The 23,584-nt window shown below is 40.1% G+C and overlaps 1 protein-coding gene across 6 annotated transcripts in view; it reads right to left on the reverse strand.

The window, feature by feature from the left end:
* RBMS3 (RNA binding motif single stranded interacting protein 3) overlaps positions 1-23,584 on the reverse strand; it is a 1,106,864-nt gene that overhangs the window by 710,712 nt on the left and 372,568 nt on the right. For 2 of the 6 annotated variants that reach the window (XM_086720585.1, XM_025913107.2), the window contains exon 1: positions 6,740-7,523. The exons of 1 other annotated variant lie outside the window; for it this stretch is intronic. In XM_086720585.1, coding sequence (XP_086576711.1) covers positions 6,740-6,814 — 75 coding nt within the window. In that variant the 5' untranslated portion in view covers positions 6,815-7,523. Of the gene's footprint in view, positions 1-6,739; positions 7,532-23,584 lie in introns of those variants that run through there. 3 more of the 6 variants (XM_086720587.1, XM_025913105.2, XM_025913104.2) reach the window with 3 other exon arrangements.

Consider the following 23,584-nt stretch of genomic DNA (forward strand, 5'->3'; position numbering starts at 1 on the left):
GTGATGGATGTGTTTCTCTGGGTGCACTGGGTTTAGATGTGGCAAAGGATGCAGACAGTTAAATTCGTCAAATCACCAAAGTCGGCAAAACAGCATTTGATCTGCTCTGGAGAAAGCAATGGGGGGCTGAACAAAAACTCACCAATGGCACAAAACCAAGGTCATCTCCCAGTACCACGAATGCATCAAAGCAGGCTCATTTATCTCAAAAGTGAGAGTCACAAATGCTAAGCCTGGAAGAGATCTTAGAGAACCTGACCTAGAAACCAACTCGTTGACACACAAGTCAGAGAATTCCCTCCCTCCAAAAACAAAACAAAACCAGAATCCATGTCTTATCATTTATTATCCATACTCTTGAAATTTGTTACCCATTAGACATCGATGTTCTGAATTACAAAACTTTATCCGTATAGCTGATTCCACATGGTATATACTTCCTGACCAATAAATCTATATGAAAAAAAACCAAACATTTAAAATGTGAACAAATTCTCGGCCTATATATATCAACATGAAAAACAAAACCAAACAGAATCCAAGTTACCTCTCTCAACCCTTCTTTTTTTTTCCTTTTCCGAGTTGCTTTCTAGTGTCTGAAATCTGAAAAACGGGCACCCCTATACACTTTTTCAAGGACCTGAAAACAATGACTTACTAATAAATCTTTTATTAGTATTAGTATCCTATAGATTTACAACTCTAATAAACTCACGATTATCATTTTCATGAATAGTTTTTGTTTTTGTTTTTTTTCCAAAAACTCTGAAATAAAACATCCCATAAAAAACAGACCCAAAAGTTGTGTCTCTTTGTGTAATTATGCTCTTTTTCACACAGGCCACAGGAGAGCAATATGCACCGAAAACCAAATATCCTATTTTCAAATATCTTAAAAAAAAATTACACTGTTATCTATTTTGCTCTTTCTAAGTTACTGGTCCTTGTTACCCATCTTCAGGGATAAACAGCCTGAAAATTTTCTTACAATAGTTCCACAGATTAAAGTAGCAAAAAACAAAACAAAAAAAAAAAAAAAAAACAAAAAACAAAAAACAAACAAAAATAAAAACAAAAAAAAGCAGGAGAAAAACAGTTGACGGTTTCAAAACAGAAACGAGAAATTTCGCTTTGGCTCTTTGAATGCGGTGCTCCTTGGGAGTCATGATGCCCCTTCCAATGGCACTGGTTACAGACCCTTCAGTAAATATGGGTTTTCCAATTAAATGGCACTCTATATTTAAAAACTGGTATCATATGTCTGTCTCCATCTTCAGAAAGTGTATGTTTCAATCCTGTCCAAGGCAGTTCTAGCATTTTTCCCACTACTGCAAAGACCAGCATCGCGTATCCTCGACACAGGTATTACGACACACAAGTACACTGTTGCCCTTGTAGTTTCATCTGCTCTCTTGCTGTGCAAGAGCTATAGCATAAAAAAGTCTATTCTCACATGCTTTTGATATTACACTATTTAATCACATACAGCTGTGGCTTATGAGACTGTTACAAAACACAATTTTAATGTAGTACTCGAAGCCAATTTTGGATAAACATCAACCATTTACTCTGAATAAGAAGTCCGACACTAAAAAGATTTTCTCTTAAAGGAAAAGACTGGTTTTCTTAGAATTTGGCATGGGCATAATTGTGACGGAGCCCTCTCTCTGCCAAAAAGACTGATAATGTCAAAAAGGATTGTGTAAAAATCATATTAGTGCAAAAAATGAAGCTTTCCAGAATTCCTGGAGCCAGAAAGACCTGAGATGAACTTACATCCTCCTTCCCTTCTTTTGCCTCCCTCCTTGCAAATCACCCCTACCTCCAACCCTCTAATAGATTTAATTACTTCATAGAAATAATGTTGAGTTTTAATTCTATTATTGAGAGAAAGCAAGAGCAAACTGCATTACAAAGATACTGTTAGAACAAATTTACATGTGTCCTTTGAATTTGGCATGATTCTGAAGAAAGAAAACACATGAACTTTTTACATATTTCCTCCATCTAAGTAGGCACTCAACTTAGTGAAACAATGACTATATTATAGAAAAGACAAACCCAATGATAATAAAAATGGGAGGGAGTAAAGAAAACAAAACAACTAGAAAGGGAAAGTGACCCCCTATAACTATTTTTCTCTTACTTAAAACCAATTAAAATTGTACACATTCTAAAGAGAGACAAGATTTATCATAGTTTCATATTACCACCTTACCCCCCGCCCCTTGAAGCAAAAGAAATATTTGGAGTTGTACCTAAAAATTCTCTTGCTGGAAGATTTTTAGAAAACCAGTTTTGTATGTTTCAGGCTTTCAAAGGAAAACAGAACTTGGGAGTTTTCAAGGCTGTTTTAAAACTGGCAAGTTACCAACTCTGGCTATCAATGCAAATCTGAGGCAGGAAGTACTAAGGAAATTCTAAACTCATTCCCTCCCTCTGCAAGATTTTCTACATTTTCATGTGCAAGAAGTATGTTAAGGGGTTGTTCTGTTTTGCTTTTGAAGGATTTGTACGTTTACATCTTTGAGAATATCCTTTGCCCCTAGGAGCCTCTCTCTTCCTTCACCTCCTCCTTAGTCCTTTGTGTTTCAAGTGTTTGCTCTTTCTATGGCACAATCAGTTGGACTCTAGCTAGACTTTGAGAGATGGGCAGCTGTCCAGGCTGCAGATGGTTAGAAACTCAGCCTGAAATCGGTGTGCAGTTGATGAATTACTCCTTACACCTGACCCCAACTTCACACCATGCTCTGAATACAATCTGAGTACCACCAGCCAGAAAAACCCTATAGGGTCCCACAGTCTGAACCCATTTCTGTAAGATCTTCAGGGGGAGTGGACGGCCAAAGAAGGAAAAGCAGTGGGCTGATGGAAAAGCAGCGTGAGTAGAAACTGTGCCCTGGATTGATAGAAATGCCGTGACCTGGTCAGGGGAAGGAAACAGAAGGAAGGACAAGCTTGCTGTGGGTGCCTGGACGAAGTTTAAAGTTTTGGAAGGATGACCCAAGTTTTCGAAGCATCATTTATGAGAGAAATACCTATTTCTCAGCTGCAAAATATTAGTTCGCCGGGCTGTGACCATGTTTCACTCTTTTTACTTTTCCTAGTTTGACTAAGCTGTTTTGCCAAGAAACCGCCCCAAAGTACCTCAAATTCAGATTGAAATTCACCCTGGCTCTCACAATGCAAAAGCAACAGGTTAGCTACTTTGAATGGGCTAGAACAAAATTACTGAGAAATATTAGGTTACAACTCAGTCAAACATCATTATAGACATTATCATTAAGCTCATGAACCCTTTTTTGGTCCCCGTTCTCTAAAATCTGCTTATTATTCTGGGTGGCCTTCAAACAGCAAATTTGTTTTGATGAAGATTTTTTTTTAATCCAGTTATGTCTCTTATATAAATATTACAACATGTCACCAAGATTTCTTCTTTACTGCTTAACCAAAACCAACATTTCTTTTTGAAATTGGTTCTTTTGAGAGGAAAAGAAAAATGGCCAAAAGAAAATTGACAAATGACAACTTTGAACGTGAGGTCTTGGAGAGTAAGCATTCTGGAACAACACTGCTGCAAGGCATAGCTAGCCACCAGTCAGCCACTGGTTTTCATTTAACTTACAGGTACATTTTTCTCATCTATTGTTTTAAGCATTTAGAAAATTATTCAAAGGGAGAAAAGCATTAATGTCTTACTATTATTATTATATTTTATTTTTAAGCAACAAAGTTAATGGATTGGTTCTAATTTGATCGGAAATAAGAGGAGCAGAGAAGGCAGGGAAGCGTCCCAAGTTTTTCTAAAACTTTAATTGCATTTGAAGAAACAGAAACATTTCCATTTATTTAAAAATCCTACTTTCATTTTGTTTTATCATAATAAAACAGCAGCTGTATCCAATACACACATTGAAGTAAAAGAAAAGGTTCAGTATTTTGCACTTTCTGAATGAATACAATAAATAGTGAACCTTTCAGTTCTGTAACAATCCCATAAAGATTTTCCAACCCAAAATAATGTCAGTAAACAGCTTTTGTTGATTAGTTGAAAACACCTGAATTTAGACAACAGCTTAAATTATGATGTCACCAGAACATGACTTTTATTGTCAACCACAGAATTCTATTTTTATCAACCATGAATATTCTTTATATACCAGCATCAGTTTAAACAGCTATGATTTCAAAAATGGATTATAACTATAACCCAAGGCTGGAAGGACAGTAGAATCTATGAATTCCACCTGGGCTTACCAAATAAACATGAGCAGCATGTATTTCCTTCAAAAGTATTATAGATTAAATTTTAAGATATAAGCATAAAACAAGCCAAAAAAATGATACTGAAATAACCTAGTTGTGTTCATGTTACACGGGGGCATGATGGTACTTTATTACATAGTGTTCATGCTGTCAGGAAGCCCCCACATTTGAAAATATGATTGACCCTTCTTCCCATCCCCTGTGCGCCCACGTTTCAAACCAGGGCACGTTTTCACATCTTCAGCTTCCAGGAATGTTATTAATGTCTGTCATTTCAGAGCCACCGTAACAGCATTCGACAACTTCACAGCACTGTCGAAATTTTACAACATAATAATCAATATGAACTACGAGGATAGCCAAAGGAGCTGATCTTATATTCCCTACCACCCTGATCTGATTACCCAAATATCAGCTCAGGTCACCTAATGGATCTAGCTTCTTTAAAAATGTTCCAGAAGTTGATGGCTTTGACTAGCTTGAAAGTAACAAGATCCAGATGCCGCCTGTCTACACAACACTAAACTACACAGGACCCCAAAACAGATTGTTTTTAATTCCCTCTGTATTTTTTAGGCTCTCTTCTTTTCTGTCACTTCACTTTTCCTCTTTATCCCAATCTCTCTCTCTCCTTCTCTCCCTCCTTCTCTCTCTCTCTCAAACACACACACACACACACACACACACACACACACACACACACACACTTCCCATCAGTGTAGCTCATCTAGCATCCTGTCCTTAATATAATACGCACATTATTTCCTGATGGTAATAAGTTAAAAGAAATCTCAAGCAGGAAAGCAATTATTTCATTATTCCATTCATTTTTATCTGAAGTTTCTTTTCTGAATATACTTCATAGAAAAAAAAAAGACCCAAAAAGAAAGCATGAATTTTGAAACATTTGGAAAAATTTAGCCAAATGAGTAAAAGGGATGGAATGTCCGATATTTTTCATGGAACCCTTGAGTTTGTTGTTTTTGTTTCTTTGGGGGATGAGAAATGACTATAAATTTCCTTTTTTTTTTTTTTTTTTTTTAACTTGTCCTTGCTTTGCCATTTCCTTAAGGAAGGCAGGCAGCATTCTCTACCCAATCCCCCAAAGAGTTAAATCTCAAGGCACTGGAGCAGGAGGGCTGGTCTATTTAAGCAGCAGCAGCACAAACTAAATGCTCACAAAGGCAAAAAGCAATGTGAGTCGACCTTGGAGGGGCAGGGCGAGTCATAGAGCGATTGAAAAAGAAAGGAAAAAAGCAACAATTTTTAATGTAATTCTGAAAGTCTGCTGCCTGGTCTGGTTTACAAATAGGCATTGTTTGATGAGACAGAATAAATAAGAGCTAACTACAGCATGAATTACCAAACACTAATCACATCATCGAGTCCTAGTGACAGCACAGATCACTCAGGCACGCCTTGTTCACTCTCGGCATATTTATTTATTAAGAAGACAGCGGAGTCTGGCTAATGCAATACAAAATAATATCATCCATATAGAAATATAACCCATGCGTTCAAAGTGGTAACTACACCAACATCCCCCCCACCCCAGTCAAGTCCAATTTAATTGACAAATTGGAGCAGTGATTTCACACCTGAGAGTCTTTCATGTCTGAAGTGCAGGATAAAGTTCACGGCTGGCACTGCCCACTGCTTCGTTACGTGGGCTTGCCACTGGCCCCGTAATGATCATTTGAGCACACACATAAAGATTCAAGTATTTAACCAATTCACGTCCAATTGTCATCAGTTACATTACATCCCGTTTCAAGACCCAGGCCTCCTGATGGCAGCCAGCACAGAAAAACAGAGCTTCTAAAAGTAAAGAACACCTATGGTAAAGCTCCAAAATTCAGTCTCTAGCATCTTGCTCATCCTCGATATAAAATAAAATATGTAAGGCAAATAAAACACACACACACAAAGACACACACACACAAAACACACCCAAACAAACTCTAAAGGACTTTAGTCAGCTGTACTATACCTTCCCACACCCTTCTTTCATTTTATACTCAGCGATTAAAAGTTTGAGTTGCCCCCACCCTGGTGTGTCCTATCCAGTGGGAAAAACCCTTTTAGAGCCACAAACAAAGAACAGCTCACCAGAAAAGCCCCTGAAATTGTATTCTTGTGCCTGATAATCACTGTTACGATCTCCTTTCTAACAACCCTGTCCATCTGCAAAGGACTTTACTACAGATATCAGGAACATTTTCATGTTGCCAAATAACAACAAAAGAACACGAGCGAAACTATTCTCTCTCCTAAAAGAGAAAGCCACAATCCCGGGCTTGCTTTCTTCTTATATTCTCCTCTGCCTCATTAACTCCCTTGGTATGTTACTAATTTCAAAGAAGCAGGAAGAGGTGATGGGGAAGGGGAGGTAAATAATAATTCACATGCCTATTTCCCATCCCAAGTGCAGAAGGATACCACACTGATTGCCAGACTGTGGGTCGAGCCATACCTTGGTTTGGAGATAGTGAGGATAGTAGTAAGTGTACTGGGGGTACATTTGTGGCTGATCCAGGCGTTTGCCCATGTAGCTGGAATCTTTATCTCCGAGGCAGGGAACTGGATGACAGGGTATAGTGCCCCAGGCCGAGCTTCCTCTTAAACCACTATTCCTGACAGTCTCGATGACTGATGAGGCTTCAGAAATCCCTCGTCTTCCACCACTCGCTAGTTCCAACACAGCAAGAATTTAAAAAAGAAACACACCAAAAAAAAAAAAAAAAAAAAAAAAAAAAAAAGAGGGGTATCGGTAGGAAAAAAGACCAACAGACACAGCCTCCCCAGATCTTGCCTTCCTTCCCCCAGCTGCCAGGGTCCACTTGGGATGAGGCAGTTTGTTCTCTACCAGGCTGTCTGTAGTGATGTCAATTGCCAGCGTTTGTAAAGAGAGAGAGAGAAAAAAAAAAAAAAAAAAAATCAAAGTCCTTTTAGCACAACTCCGAATCCTTGCAGATCAGCTTCCTGTCTCCTGTTTGTCTCTTTCCCCACCTTAAAGAAAAAGAAAAAAAAAGAAAGAGAAAGAGAAAGAAAGAAGAAACAGAAAAAAGAAAAAAAAAAGAAAGAAAAAGAAAGGGAAAAAGAAAAAGGAAAAAAAAAAAAAAAAAAAAAACCTCGCACAGCTTAGTTGCTGCTGTCTCCCTCCCAGAGTGACATGGTGTTCGGGGCTTGTCCTGTCCTTTCATTCACTTCCCCTCCTTCCAGCCGGTGGGTGGAACCGAGAGAGCCTCTCCAGGGAGCAGCGTACGCAGTCCAGAAGGCTGCAGTATTTCCTCCAAGAAAAAAAAAAAAAAAAAAAAAAAAGGCTGCTTCAACCCCTGCTGCAAGCAAAGTTCCGATTCCCTCTGCTGGCTATCTCGAATAGCAAAGCAATTTTTGCAGCCAGCTGGCTGCCGCTGGAACTGAACCCGGGGAGCTCAAATGCAGGCGGTGGATTATTTCTTATCCTTCCCTTCATCTACCCGCCCCCCCACAAGAGCTGCCTTCTTTTCTTTTTTTTCTTGCCAAGTTGCAAGGTATGCTACCCTGCTAAACAAAACACAGAAGACCATGGGAGGGAAGACGAAGGAAGAAAGGAAGAGAAAGAAAAAAATAATAATAAATAAAGGCAGAGGGACAACCCTTGCTGGTGAAAATGGAAACAGGGTGTCTCAGATGCTTTCAAAACCTGTTAACATATAAAGCCAGATGAATCTGAGACCCGGTTCAGAAACTCTTCTTGGAGGACATGGAGAATGAAAAGTAGCGAAGAAATTGTAGAGTCTACTCCGGGACTACTGTTCGGTCACAGTGACCGACTTACTAGAGCAGAAACGGTCACTCTCAGTCTTACATCCATTTTGTAAGCATCAAAAGAGGTATCCCACTAGGTTGACGGGTGTCTTTATAAATAAAATCACTGATTTTCTCACTGTCTATCTCTTTATAATTATTTTGATTCATGAATGCATTAATCACTTTACTGATAACATCACACACACAAAAAAAATCATACTTACTTGGCAGAGTTTTCCCCCACCAATAATAAGCAGTATTCTGACAGGTCTATCAGCTATTACATTAATAATACAAATTGTTTCAGAGAAAATATATTTCCTTTAAGGGTCTCTTTTCAAGGCAGACAAGGCTAAAATTAGACATGCCAGCTGTGTTTTGCTGTGAGTGCTCACACATGCCCAAAGCGTGGGCAGACCAATATTGAGAGCCTCTCTACTTTGTCAAACCAGCTCTGTTCTCCCCAGTCCAGAGTCGCCTTTTCAGATAAGAGGTTCCTGGTATAAATCCAGCTTCTTGGTGAAGAACAGAGAATTCTAGCCCAATGCACAATATGGTGTCCATCCGCATACAAGTCCCGCCACCCTTGAGGTCACTGGCTTCCACTCAGGGGTCTGGTTATTGGAAGCTGTGTGAGTACATGGACGTTCCTTGGAGAAAGATAAGGATGGTGGGCAGCTTTATGTTTGACTTTTGCCAATAACAACAACCAGAAAAAAAGGAGAGAGGGTGGGAAGGTATGTTAGGAGTCCTGATAGCACTATCATTGAGAGAATTAAATCAACTCCACCAACATTTAAATGTGTTATTCAGGCCTCACTCATCCCATCCAGAAAGCGGAAATACTGCCAACTTACCTGGCCGAAGGCTATAAACTAAATCAGATACGAAATCAAAATTACATTGACTTAAAAACCATTCAGGGACATCTCATTGCTCAGACAACAAAGCCCTGACTCCTTGGAATAGTTTTCAAGGCACTTGAAAACCCAACTTTATTCTCCAGACTCGGATAGTCAGCTCTGCCCCTCACAGTCATAGTGAACTGCTTTTGAACCAGAATGTGCTCTCTCAGGGCCTTCTGTTATCTGTTCTGCCCTAGGGTGGTCTTGCATCTCCATCCTTCAGCTCTCAGCATGCGTATCAGCCCTTCAGAGTAGCTTTACCTGAACCCTCACTTCCCTACTGCACCTTACATTTGCCCTGATAGAATGCTTAGCCTGGCAACTGCCCGTTAGTTGCATGTTTGTTTCTTCTATGATGCCCTTAAAGCCTCAGGAAAAGCAGGAAAGTACAAGGTCCCATCAATCTCATTCACCTTCATATTTCCAAAACCTGCCATGGAATCTAGCACAAAAAGGGTGCTCTGCAAATGTTTGAAAAATAAGATATCTTAAATACAATAAAAATTCTAACCCAACTCACACACTTCTTTCAGTACATTTCAGTAAATTTCTAGATGCAGGGGATAGAGTGATAACACAGATCAGAACAATGCCCAGCCTTCATAGAATATATATTCTAGTGAGGGAGATAAAGTGATAAGCAAGCAAACAGGCAATATAAATCAGGTAATATGCAGTACTGTTGAGAAATATAGAGCTGAGTAAAGAGAAACAGAGTCACAGGGATTCTTCCTTCCTTCCTTCCTTCCATCCGTCCTTCCTTCCTTTCTTCCTTTATAGGGATTCCTCTTTAAATGGAAAGTCAGGGGTCACATGGGTGGCCCAGTCAGTTGAGCGACCGACTTCAGCTCAGGTCATGATCTCACAACTTGTGGGTTTGGGCCCCATGTTGCGCTCTAGCTGAGAGTTCAGAGCCTGGAGCCTGCTTCAGATTTTGTGTGTCCCTCTCTTTTTGCTCCTCCCCTGCCCTCTCTCTCTCTCTTTCTCTCTCAAAATAAACAAACATAATCATAAAAAAAAATTAAATAGGATAGTCAGGAAATGCTCACCAAGAAAGAGCTCTGAGGTTAAAGGAAGGGTGGGAACCACACCCTGGGTGTTGTGTACCAAGAGAGCCCTTTTTATGAGGGCCTGGGCTCCCACCCAAACTGCCTTGGTTCCAGTTCTGCCTCTGACAGAATCACTCTGCCTCCTTTTCTCATCCATTCAATGTCACACCACACACTTCATACAGCTATCATGAGAATTCACCCAGATTAACATGCCATGCATTTGTAACACCTTGAAACATACTGGATCTGCTCAATAAATGTCAGCCTGCATCTGGAAGATCATTCCAGACAGAGATAACAGTAAGTACAGAAAGCCTGGCAGCAAGAACATGTCTTTAAAATGTGTAAGAAATGGCACAGAGGCTGAAATGGAGCAAGCAAGGAGTAAAGATTATCAAAGAAGACTGGAGAGATACCCTGGGCCGGATCATGTAAGTCTTAGTGGGCACTTGGTGAAGAAAGCTAAATTAGTTAATAGTACAGTCAGTACTCTATCCAAATATTCGGATTGTAGAGCTAGTCATCTTCAACTATAGAATGCTGTCCTCCGAATGACTTAATGAGGTTCCTCCAAATACTAAGACTTACAAGATCAGAATCCTCAATTGCTTCTGGCAATTTTACCACTATGAACAAAGGATATCAGTATTCTTTTATTAATAACTGGCCTACCTATGCCTTGGAGGGGAAGGATTGGTGACTTACTTACAAATGAAAGGCCAAATAAGTAACTCCTCAGCCCAAGCTATAGCTCACTTATTACATGTAAAGTTCCCAGCATGTGTTGATGATATCTGCAATTTCTACACAAATTGCCACTTTCCAAAATGCTATTGTATTTCATTGGATTATTGCTATGTCCTGGGCATCAACTATCATTAGTCTAAGCACATCCACTGAACATTTAAAGCTTTTCTTAAATAACGCAAAGACAGTTTACCACTTGTGAGAATTGTAAAACCTGTGTTTTATTTTTTTATTTTTTCCTTTAGAGACACCAGTAGCAATCGCAATCGGGGAAGCAAGATACTCATGTCAGAAATAGTTTTTATATCATGTCTGCTCTGTTGGAGCAGTAGTGCTTTCCATTTAAATGATCAAGTTAAGGTAGGAGGTAACTAATTTAAGGCACTCTCTAAATCAGAAGCCAGCTGTGTCCCATTTGCCAACTAACAAATTTTGTACAAATCCAAGAGCAGTAAACCACATCAAAGAGCATGGACTCTTACAAATTCACATGATTCACAATACAGACTGGAGAGACACTCATTTAAGACAAGTTCTTGGTTAACAGGATAGAGACAACATCTCAGACATACAATCCGGAGTTAGAGAAATGATGGTCCTGGAATGAGGGTCAATTGGGTAGACATGGGAGACTCTCTTCTGGTTGCTCTGACCTATCCACTCAAAGAATAAATGGGTCCTCTCTTTGGCTGATTTATTTTTTAAATGACAAAGACTTAGTCAAAAGCAGGAAAAAAGAACAGTAGAGAGATAAGCAAATAATAATAATTATTATCATTATTATTATACTACCTTTGAAAGCTATATACTACCCTATCTACAAGACATTCATGAACTTGAATAAACTAAAACAAACAAAAGCACAACTTGGTATTTCTTGCTCTCTTTATTCAAATTTGGGAAATCCCTTTCCAACACAACAGATGCCAACAGCCTATTAAAGATAAAAGTAAGTTTAAAAAAAAAAAGATAAGATGGTAGATTACAAACTCCGACAGAAGTGATACAATTATCTTTTCTCCTATCAAATACTTATCCATTCTTTAAGAACATACTTGAAACAAACCAGAAGAAAGAGACGACTAGTGATTCAACCATTTGTGGTCCAAATCTGAACCATAATTAAATGTAAAATTTTAGTGGAGATAAAGACAATAAAAATTGGCCTTGGAAGAAAATTTCAAGCTTCAGGACAAAATTAAAATGGGTTATATTTCAAGACAACCCTGTAGAGAAGCAAGAATAATTTAAAACAATGAACATTATTTAAATCAACAGTTTTGCTTAAGCATCTACTATGTGCCTAAATAACCAAGAATACCAATATAAAAATTATCACCATTGTCTTCAAGTAGATGTAGTATCTCAGTATCTACGAAAAATCAGCCAGTCAGAAATGACCTAAATGTTTTTCCTTATATCTGAATACCTATTTCTAACAATAGTTATCAAATAATATTAACTCGACCCAATTTTTTGAAGTACATTCTTTATTATAATTCTAAGCAATGAGAGATATACATGAAAACTCATGTCTATTTTGCTTTTATTATCTTTTTAAAAATACTTAACACTCCTCTCTCTCTTTACACATACTTTTCATAGCCCTTAATACTGCGGTAGTCACATAGGTTTCTCCTTTACCACTAGGATCACCAAGACTCACACTTCTCCACTTCATTGAAATTAGGCATGACCATGTGACCTGCTAAGGCCAATAAAATCGGAAGCAGAAGTGACATGTGTATGAACTTTTAACTGCTGCTGTTGGATTCATCAGCCCACCCTTTCCTGATGGAAGCATGTGTTTATATGGAGGAAGCATCTTGGAAGGCTTAGAACAGTTGCCTTGAATGGTCACCTGGACCAGCCACTGACTTGTTATGAGCAAGAAATAAACCTTTGTTGGAATTATGCTAATGCGATTTGGTGACTTACCACAGCTTCACTTAGCCTACCCTTGGATTCTATATTTGTTGATTTCCTTCTTTGAGGATCCCCTCTACTAATATTTAAGGTCCCAAGGGCAAGGAATTTACCTCTCATGTTCACTGTTTTATCCCCAGCACCCAGAACAGGCTTTGGGATTTAATACACATTTAATAAATACTTGTTAGGTAAATGAAAAATATTTCCATCTAAAATAATCTCATTTATCTGTCAGTGGTGAAAGTGCAATACTTTATGAAATAGAAGGGGAAATAAGACATACACTCAAATGTAAAAAATGTGTTAAGTTTTCTGGAAAGAGAACTGCTATAAACCTAACTACTGAATGTTCAGAGGAGGGGAAGGGTTTTCTGCGTGGAATACAAGGCGTGGGCAGTGGGTTAAGAAACACTACTTACGAAAAGAAGAAGGGCAAGGAGAAAAATGAGATAAAAGATAGATGGCCTACTATGTACTAGATGCTGTGCCAGAAGTTTATGAATGCCTCCTCAGTTAAAACTCACAAGTACCTGGAAAGTGGGTATAATTTTCCACACTTTATAGTTGAGCAAATTGAGAACGAAATGTTTTACCTATTCTATCCAAGTCATCCAATGATAATATGGTAAAGGAACATCCCTAACCCAAGTCTGTATAAAGACCAAACCCAGCTTTTTCCCTCAGCATCATTTGATGGAGATCTGAAACATTTTATTCTGAAACTGGATAAGATAATCTTTGTGTTTACAACAGAAAACTCACAGTATATATAAAAGTCCTAAATAAGTCAGCGTGTCTTCATAGAAACAGATGGTGCAGAACAGAGAGAAAACTGGAAAGAAAAGAGCATGGGCTTCTGTGAAATAGCATAAACTCTATTTGGACCACAGACATGATGGTTAACTGTATGTGTCAACGTGGCTAGAATACAGTGCCCGGTCATTTGGTCAAACACAAGTCTAGATATTGTGGTGAGGTATTTTTTTCAATGTGGTTAACATTTAAATCAGTAGACTTTGGACCTCATCAAGATAAAAAGCTTCTGCACAGTGAAGGAGACAATCAAACAAAAAAACTAAAAGGCAACCAATGGAATGGGAGACGACATTTGCAAATGACATTTCAGATAAAGGGCCAGTATCCGAAATCTATAAAGACCTTACCAAACTCAACACCCAAAAAACAAATAATTCGGTGAAGAAATTGGCAGAAGACATGAATAGATAGTTTTCAAAAGAAGACATCCAGATGGCTAACAGACACATGAGAAGATGCTCAACATCGCTCTTCATCAGGGAAACACAAATCAAAACCACAATGAGACACCACCTCACACCTGTCAGAATGGCTAAATTAACAACTTGGGAAACAACAGATGTTGGTGAGGATGTGGAAAAGTGAAACCCTTTTACACTATTGGTGGGAATGCAAACTGGTGTAGCCACTCTGGAAAACAGTATGGAGGTTCCTCAAAAAATTAAGAATAGAACTACCCTATGACCCAGCAATTGCACTGACCAGGAATTTATCCAAAGGATACAAAACTGCCCATTCGAAGGGGCACGTGACCCCAATGTTTACAGCAGCACTATCAACAACAGCCAAATTATGGAAAGAGTCCAAATGTCCATTAACTGATGAATGGATAAAGAAGTTGTGGTGTGTATGTATGTATATGTATGTGTATATAATAGAATACTACTTGATGATGAAAAATAATGAAATTTTGCCATTTGCCCATGTAGACAGAACTAGATGGTATTAAAATGAAGTCAGTCAGTCAGAGAAAGAGATCATGATTTCACTCATATGTGGAATTTGAGAAACTCAACAGATGAACATAGGGGAAGAGAAGGAAAAATAAAATAAAAAAAGGAGAGGGAGGCAAACCACAAGAGACTCTTAAATATAGACAGCAAACTAAAGGTTGCTGGAAGTGAGGTGGGTGGGAGAATAGGTTATATGGCTGATGGGCATTAAGGAGGGCACTTTTTTGGATGGGCACTGGGTGTTTTACGTAAGAGATGAATCACTGGGTAAAACTCTCTCTACATAGAGATATACTTAATGGTTGTGGTTTTTTTGGAGAACCCTGAGGAATACAACAGGCAAATACAATGCACATGATCATGACCTGAGCTGAAATCAGGAGTGAGAAGCTTAACTGACCGAGCCACCCAGGCACCCCCAACTTAATTTTTTTAACATCAATTAATTCTGCCTTTGTATTTCTCAGTTCCTCATAAATTTATTTGTAAACAATCTCTGTCAGCTTGTTTATAATATGCTATAGGCACAAGGACTTTTAATTTTATTATTGTTTTTTTGTCTATCACTATGCCTCCCTATCTATTTCGATGCAAAGAATTCCACTATTTGCAGCCCACTGAGCCAATTCTGTCCTGATGTAGCTGGTGGATTCTTATGGCCTTCTTACAAGGACACCTTCTGTCATGACTTGTGTCAGCATTAGACCAGAGCTTTGGAAAATGCCAACTAAAAGCCTCAAAGTAGGGAGAGAGGAGTAGCTGCTTTGTCACAGGAGAAACATATTTTTTTTTTCTAAAAGGAATACCATTACCTTGTATTGACCATCCAGCTTCCAGCTGCCAATAGCTAAGCAAGTCAGGTCAATATGGCCAGATTTGATTGGCTGGGCTGATTCTTCTCTCTGGAAACATCTGCAGAAGTCCAGGCCAAAGGCTAACACTAAATAGAATCACTATGTTGTACATGTGAAATTAATATAATATTGTATGTTAACTACACTTCAATTAAAAATTTTAAGGGCTCCTAAGTAGCTCATTCATTTAAGCATCTGGCTCTTCATTTTGGCTCAGGGCATCATCTCACAGTTCATGAGTTTGATCCCCACAGGGGGCTCCGGGCTGACAGTGCAGAGCCTGCTTGGGATTCTCTCTCTCCCTCGCCCTGTCTGCCCCTCCCCTGCTTGCTATCTAGCTCTCTCTCTCAAAATAAAAATAAATAAATAAATAAATAAATAAATAAATAAATAAATAAACATTTTTTAAAATTTTTAAATGATTTTAGAAAAACAATTACCAGTTAAATACAAGATACCCATTTAAACTTGAATTCCAGATAAGTCATGGATATATTTTTAATACAAGTATGTCCCAAATATTGCAAGTATGTCCATGGGACATGGTATGTCCCATGAAATATTTGGGCCATACCTGTAAAAAGTACTCATGGCTTGTCTGAGATTCAAATTTACCTGGGTGTTATGTATCTTTCTTTACTAAAGCTGGCAAACTTTATCTTAATTGATGCACTGAGAAGGCCTAGAGGCCTTTCAGAAGACACAAAAAGTGGTAGAGAGTTCAAATTTAATGGCAACTGGCAATGTTTAATATTTTCAATCCTTTTTACACTCAAACCAGGTAAATAAAAAAATGTCCCCAAATGACGTCTCCTCTTAGGAGACTTAGATCACAGCCGTGTCCCTGATAGGAATCCAAACACTATTCCAGTATCTCTGGTTTTGTTATAATAGCAAACTTGTTGTTGTTTCTTTTTCTTTTTTCACATGAGGGATCATTTACATTTTTTTCTTAAGTTATTATTCAGCCCAATAAAATACCTGCCAAGAATGGCAGATGCCCAGATCCCATCCCTGACACCAGAAAGTTCCAACCTAGAGAACCAGACAAGTGTGCGAAATACAAGAGAAAAGGAGATCAAGGACAGCGCTCCCCAAAGCGTGGTCTAGGAAGTGCTGATGTGCCAGCACTCCGGTGTCCAGGACCAGCGTGTACAGGATCCAAAAATAAGTGTCCAGCCACGTTACAGTCATTTGTCATTTGTCAGAAGAATTTTATGTCTCGTTTCCAAACAAGACATGAGGGAACTCACATGAACTACAAAGGAAAAACGTAATTCCCTCAAATTTACTCTTCTTGTGTTCCTAACTCATTCTCTTTTCGTTGTCTATTGCTTACCCTCTAACCTACAGTCAGCCCCCCTGACCCCAAAGGCAATATTTAAGAGTACCAAACCGAAAGCCAGGACACATGAGGCTTGTTGGTTGTTGACTGACCCTGGCCACATGGATTCCCCAGCCAGAGCCCCATGTGTAAAATGCAGGTTGTAATAAGGTCATTTAAGGTCCCTTTCTGACTCTGATGCCAGGACACACTTGTTGAACGAAGATGAGACTGTGCCTTTTTGGCTACGGGGTTACACTGGCTGGCCCCTGGAGTGGATGGCAAGGTTCAGGCCAACAGCACAAGCTCGACACGCTTCAGCCAGGGGCTTTGTGCAACTCCCAGCCATTCCCGGCAGCTGCAGGCTGGGAGGCCCCAATTCCAAAAATAGCCCCACAAATTATGATTTGCCTTCTAGAGATGACATCTCTGTGAACAACACTAAATCGCGGCCATACGCTTAGCCTGACACTTTGGCCAGCGCCTCAAAAACAGCCCAATCCCTAGAAGTCTAGATGCACCATCCATCCCACCCAGGGGGGGTTCAGGATCCTGAATGTTTATGCTCATGATGCAGTCAGGAAACATAATTATTCGTTTTTCTTTAAGGAAGTTTATGACCGAAGGTAATGGGGGGAACATAAACGTACTGACTGTTTACTGAGACTCATAAATGCTAAGAACACAGACAAATAATTGTCTCTTGGAGATTTGTTCTTGTGGTGTAGAATCTTCATTTTTAGCAATTTAACTACTGAAAGTTTACCCACCTTGAGGAGAATTATTTAGTGGGAAATAAAACTTAGCACCTATTTCATTCCCTGCTCCAACAACTTTCTTCCTTTCAGAAAACTGCCTTTCACATAAAATGTGCAGAAGGTAGCTTGTTATATAGGGCTAGTAAAACGAAGAGGTAATTAGTACAAGCTAAACCTCTAAATAATAATGTCAAGTCTTAACATTTGCAGAGCTCTGGATCAACATTAACTAATAACTTCTCTGTTTTCCTCTGTGAGAGATAAACTTTGTTACTCACAAATTATCAAGAAAGAAAAAAAAACAAGAAATCAGTTCTGGCCAATTATTTAAAAAAAAAATAGTAAAGCTCAGGTCAGAATTGAGCAAGGACAATCAAATGCTTATACCCCTTTCTGGTTCAGAACAGTGCTCATTTATGGGTAGGATGGGCCACTGGTCAGACTGAGCTCTTCTAAGGAGACCTTCCAGAAAGGTTTGGTATTGCAGGGCAGGGGAAATCAGTGTGAAGCTACGGGGCTTTTGGACTCCTGATCTCCTACCTTAACTGACACAATGACAGATACAGGGTGGCGTTATGTGTGTGTGCAGTGGGGAGGGGCAGAGATGCTGCAAGGAATTCAGTGTGTAGATGGACTGCCCGTAGCTTCCTCCCTCTCCCTGCAGCAGACAGCTGTGCTAAATTTGTCAGTTAGCCCTGCCTCACCCCCTCCACAAGTGGTCATACTGTCAGATTCCCAAGCATGTTGCCTCTTCAAGCAAAGGAGTTAAAAATGAACCACTCCAGGAGTGTTGAGTGTCCAACTTCGGCTCAGGGCATGATCTGGCAGTTCATGAGTTCGAGCCCCATATCGGCTCACTGCTGTCCCCCTGCCAGCACAGAGCCCGCTTAGGATCTCTGTCCCCTCTCATTGCCCCTCCCCCACTTGTGCTCGCCCCAAAATAATTAAAGAAAAAGTGAACCACTCCAACGAAGGGAAAATAATGCTGAATAAGACCCCTTACCAGCTCATCTCTTTTTCTTTGTCTCCACATCCAGTGGGAAAGAGAATTGAGAGCTCGTCAGGATTGCCTGCATGGCATCAAACAGTCCCTCGCAGGGAGGGTACAGAGAAGACTCTCCGATGCCTTGCTTGGAGGAATGGTCCACAGGAACCCCGGGACAGCACATCCCCAAAAAGCAGCAGTTGGAAAAGGAGACATCTGGCCCAGAGATACCTCTCTCTTCTCCCTCCCTTAGGCTGAAAACATTGAGTTCTCTCAGTCTCTAAAGGAGGACAAAGTATTGAAAGGAATGTAGGGAAGCCAGTCTGTTTCCCAGTGTAAATGGACTCCCATTCCAACCACGATCTGGTGTGAGTGCCCATGCCTCATCTCTGACGAAGGGATGGGGAGCTTGTGCCGATTCCTGGGTTCATATTGGTCTGGAGATTAAAACTATCTTCTTTTCCATCTTGGAAGAAAGGTACACGTTACCAGGGACAGGGAAACAGGCAGGGACCACTGTGCTAACGTGGACCTATGGATCCCACGGTTCTAACAATGTAGTCACCATGACAGTAGCTGGTAAAGGCTGCTGTCCAAATCCAGCTTCTTTATTTTTGCTGAAAACTTTAAAAATTACCTTAGTTTCTTGGTAAAGAAACAATGTTGTATCAAGGCCCCTAGGAAAATCATACGGCATTATTCCATAAGGTCATAATGGGAGGATCTATCCATTCTGACGAGGGATGAATGTATTGGATTCACTATGTTTGGTCTGGGAAATCTCTTTTTGTCAAATCCAGGATAACCAATTGTCCATTACATACCACGTCCTTGCTAAGAGAAGCTGGTGTAGAAATATTTAATCTCCTCATCCATAAACATTTCTTTCCTCCCAGAGCAGGAAAAGGCTGATCTTCTCAAGGCCTAATGTTATTTATTTTCCAGTGAAGGCATATGATTTTTATACCAGGTAATGTTTTCCCTTAGCATTTTTTTTTTTTAAGTGGCTGCCTTTTCAACGACTCCTAGAACTAAGATCCTGACCACTTGCCCTTGTTAAATATCTAGTGATCCTTTTCCCCAACAGATGGGAAGGGCCTCCTGATATGCCCCTGGCCTAATTTCAATTTGGGTAATTGCATTCTGTCGACTTGAAATTTCCCCACCAGTTTAATCTGCCTGGGATATGATGCCTCATTCTCGGTCCTGAACTGCCTGGCGTGCCGTCGGAGGCTGGGGGACAGCTGGTGCATTCCACCCCAGAAGTGGATGCATTTTAGTGGCAGGTGTGAAGGTTTTCTTCAGCCGAATACAAATTCTAATGTAGGAACAAGCCTCATGGATGCTTTTTATTTTTTCAATGAACGTAACTTCCATGAAACCGAAAAATATGAAAGCAGCCAAAGCATAAATATGAATCGAGAAGAAAATACACTTGCCCTAAAACCAGTCTATTGTGTGATCATTTTGCACTCTGTGAATCTTATAATGCTTCTACATTTGAATGTTACCAATAAGGAGGAATAATTCACATAAAAGCAGACAACCATTCCTCTTCTGAAAGGATTTTATACACACACACATGGGCGCATGGGTATATGCACACATCCGTACACGTATGTATAGGTGTGTGTGTATGTGTGTACCCCAACTCTTACCTCCTTCTGGGGAGTCCTTTTCAGTTTGGACTAAAACAACTTGCCCCACAAAACCACCACATTCGGCGTTCTATGCATACCTCATTTGAGTAGGTAATACATTTAATTGTAACGAGCTTATCGCTATCCATTTCTGTTTCCCCAGCACCTAGGACATAATAGGTGCTTAATAAATAAATATACAGACTACATAGGTCAAATCTAATTAGTCTTAAGCTCTGAGCCCCAAAATGCTATTTCTAAGCGCTGCAAGTCAAAGTGTATTTTTTCAAGGTAACCCAGGAACGCTAGTGGCCCAAAGTCTCATTCCTTAGGCCACCTCTGCTCTAGGGAACGGTTGCGGGCAAGCACAGGCTCACCTTGCAAATGCCGGCTATTGGACGTGGTGGACTGAGCTGAGCAAGCACAGGCTGAAGGTTCGGGGTGAGTACACCGAGGCAACACCCAATCAGTGGAAAACAGGAGCTAGTAGAGAAATGCTCCTGCCTCCAAGCCTTCAGACAGACAATTCGGGAAGCACGCCATACCATCTCAGGACACCTCCGTAAAACTGAACCCCATTGCTCAACCTCAGCTTTTGTTTTTCCTTTTTCTGCAATCTTTTTAGCAGTGACCTTGATAACGTGCCATTATAATGGACTTTTCTCCATCTCCTCTCACCCTGCCCCACTCCTGCTTCAGGGAATTACATCTCAAACAAACTATCTGCACCCTTGCCTCAGGCTCTGAATTTGGGGGGACCCAAACTCTAATGACGTAGGACATCACCATACTGACAGCCACACCACCAGACTATCCACAGAGAAACATACAGAGGACCTATTCCTCCACCATTTATTTTCTTTCCCTCTCATAGGATGAATAAGCCATACACCAAGACAACCTTAATATACTTTGGCTAATAGATTACATGTTATACTTAAGCCAGGAGAAAGGAGAACCAAGATTGTGATGAGATATATATTCTAAAATACTAAGCATTTCAGCTCTAAATATACTACCTTACCAATGACTCAGGAGCCATTCCCAGAGTCTCATAATTAGTAGGACAGTCCAGATTCTGCCTCATTTTAGCCTCTGCAGGTCACCATAAATTAGCTTACAGGCCCGAAGCCTCTGTATGACTCAAGCTGACTTGAATCCTAATTTGTGCTGTGCAGAAATCTTGGCAAAGCCATCTGCATGCTTAAGTCTTATGCTGTCTTGGCCCTCGGGGAAAAAAACATATTTGCAGTTGCCCCTGCCTTCGCCCTCCTTCTTTAGAGTAGATCATCAGTGGGTGGTGTCCTAAACGAAGAGTGGACCTTGATGAAGCCTGGGATCCAACATGTGATGACTATGCACTTCATGAAGCCAAGGGTAGATTGCCACAGAAGAGGGCCAGGCCACCTCTGAGTTGACCATCTCATACTCACTGGAGGGCTACCCTGTTGGCCACACCAGAGAGAGAAATGCAGCGGACAAATGGACTGCAGGGAATTCTCACCAGTTTTTAAGATACTAGTGTTTAGACCTCTGGCTTCCATAAGGTCAAACTGAGGTCAGAGCCTGACATAGCAGCCAGAGTGAGGCAAAGGTAGACTGAGGGACCAGAGTCTCTCAGTCCATGGAAAGGACTACAATACTTTACAAGTTGTATTAGAGAAGGCCCATGGGGTGTATGGATCATCCTTTGAGTTCCATAAAATTAATGATTTTTTAATCTGACTGTAAAGACTCTTTTTCATTATAAAATGTTGAAATGAAAAACTGTATATGAACAAGGGTATAAAAAATTATATTACAAAAATTAACATATCTAGCCCTATCTAATCTTATTACACAGAGGTAGCTGCTTTTAGTATTTACTTTATTTGCTTCTAGCTTTTTCTCTATGAATAATGAGTATATATTTCCTTCTGTTCATGTATGTGAGATCTGGGTAAAATATTGTTATTTTTGTGCACTTCTTTCTTCTGACAACGTATTGTGAGCATTTTCTTTGAACACACTACCTAATGGGGGCATAATATGTAATTATAATATTTTCTATTTCTCTACTGATGGATGTGTAGGTTGTTTTGATATTTGTCATATGCCATATATAATTCATATGTATAGTATATGTAATATGTTTTGAGATTTCTCCCCTTTTGGTGTGGATTCTGGAATTCCCTTCTACAGCAAGAGGCAGATACCCATCAGTGGGTAGTGCCTGGGTCATGCATGTACCCATGGCAAGCCATCTTCCGTGTGTTGATATCTATCCTCTTGGTCACAAGATGACTACAACAGTTTGGGCCACGTTATCTTCACCCCCCCAGGATCCTCAAGTAGCTTGTTTTTCCTCTGGTGCCTTTTAAAAGTGTAAGAAATCTTACTAGGAGCTCCTGTCCCCAACAGTCTGCTCCGGTGTTTCAGTGGACAAAATGAGTCACATGCATTGTCTTAACATGTTCACTGATAGGGGCGAGAGAACTGTAATGATTGGCTTAGACTACAGAACACACACCTCCCTCTGAGCCTAGAGGAAAGATCATTGGCTCCAAGCAAATGGCAGCATTTAGCTGGAGAATGGAGTGTGTACCCTAGACCAGGTCTGGAGTCCTCCTGTAAAGAAGGGGAGATTTAAATGGGGATTAATTTGGGGAGGCAAGACAGAATTGTCTTCGATATAAATTAAAAGTGTCTTGTTATCTCTCAACCTGTATTATCACATTCTTTTCCCTGATAACATTGTCTCTCCTTAATTCACCACCTAGACACTCCTTTTTAATCAAATTTTTGCTGGCTATCCCTGAATCTTCCAAGAAGTTCACTGGAAAATTAACATAACAATGATAATGAGCTTAAGGTCTTGCTCTCCTTGGGGGCATTTCTGTTCTAAAAGACAGTTCTGGAAGATATGAACATCTTCAAGATTTGTAAGAACAAAGGAATAATGGTAGCACGGCAGGCAAGAAAGGATTCAAGACGCAGTGTGATCCTACTACCACCTCGCTCATGCGACCATGATCTACTGCTCTCCCTGTTACATCCACAATGGCCTCCTTGCCGTCCCTCTAGGAGGCCAGCGTACTCACACCTGGGAGCCTTGCAAGTTACTTCCGTCTACCTGAAACAAGCTTCCTCTAGATAGCCACAGGACTTGCTTCCTGGCTTCCTAGAGCTCTCTACACACGTGCCACCTTATCAAAGAGGTTTTCCTTGGTCATCTATATAACATGGCACCTTCACTTCATTCTTTATCCTATGACCCTACTTTCTACATAGTTGGCCTTTAAAAACCACCTGACATGGTATGTATGTTTTTGCTGTCTTCCTCCGAAGCAGATAGTGAACTCGAGGCTAGAACTGATGTTTTATTCACTGTTAATTCCTCTGAGCCTAGAACAATGCCTTAAAAAACCCAGGCATTCCCTGTGTGGAATGAATGGATGACTAGATGGAAGCTTTGGCAATGGCAAATTTAGATGGTCATTCTTCTCTTGCTTAACCTGCATCACAGCCGAAGTCAAGTGGGACCTAATCCTGTGTAGGCATCTTTCTCTATCATCTACCAGTGA

Source organism: Puma concolor, chromosome C2 (genome assembly GCF_028749965.1).
Source record: "Puma concolor isolate L17-30 chromosome C2, mPumCon1.1.hap2, whole genome shotgun sequence".
NCBI classification, from domain to species: domain Eukaryota; kingdom Metazoa; phylum Chordata; class Mammalia; order Carnivora; family Felidae; genus Puma; species Puma concolor.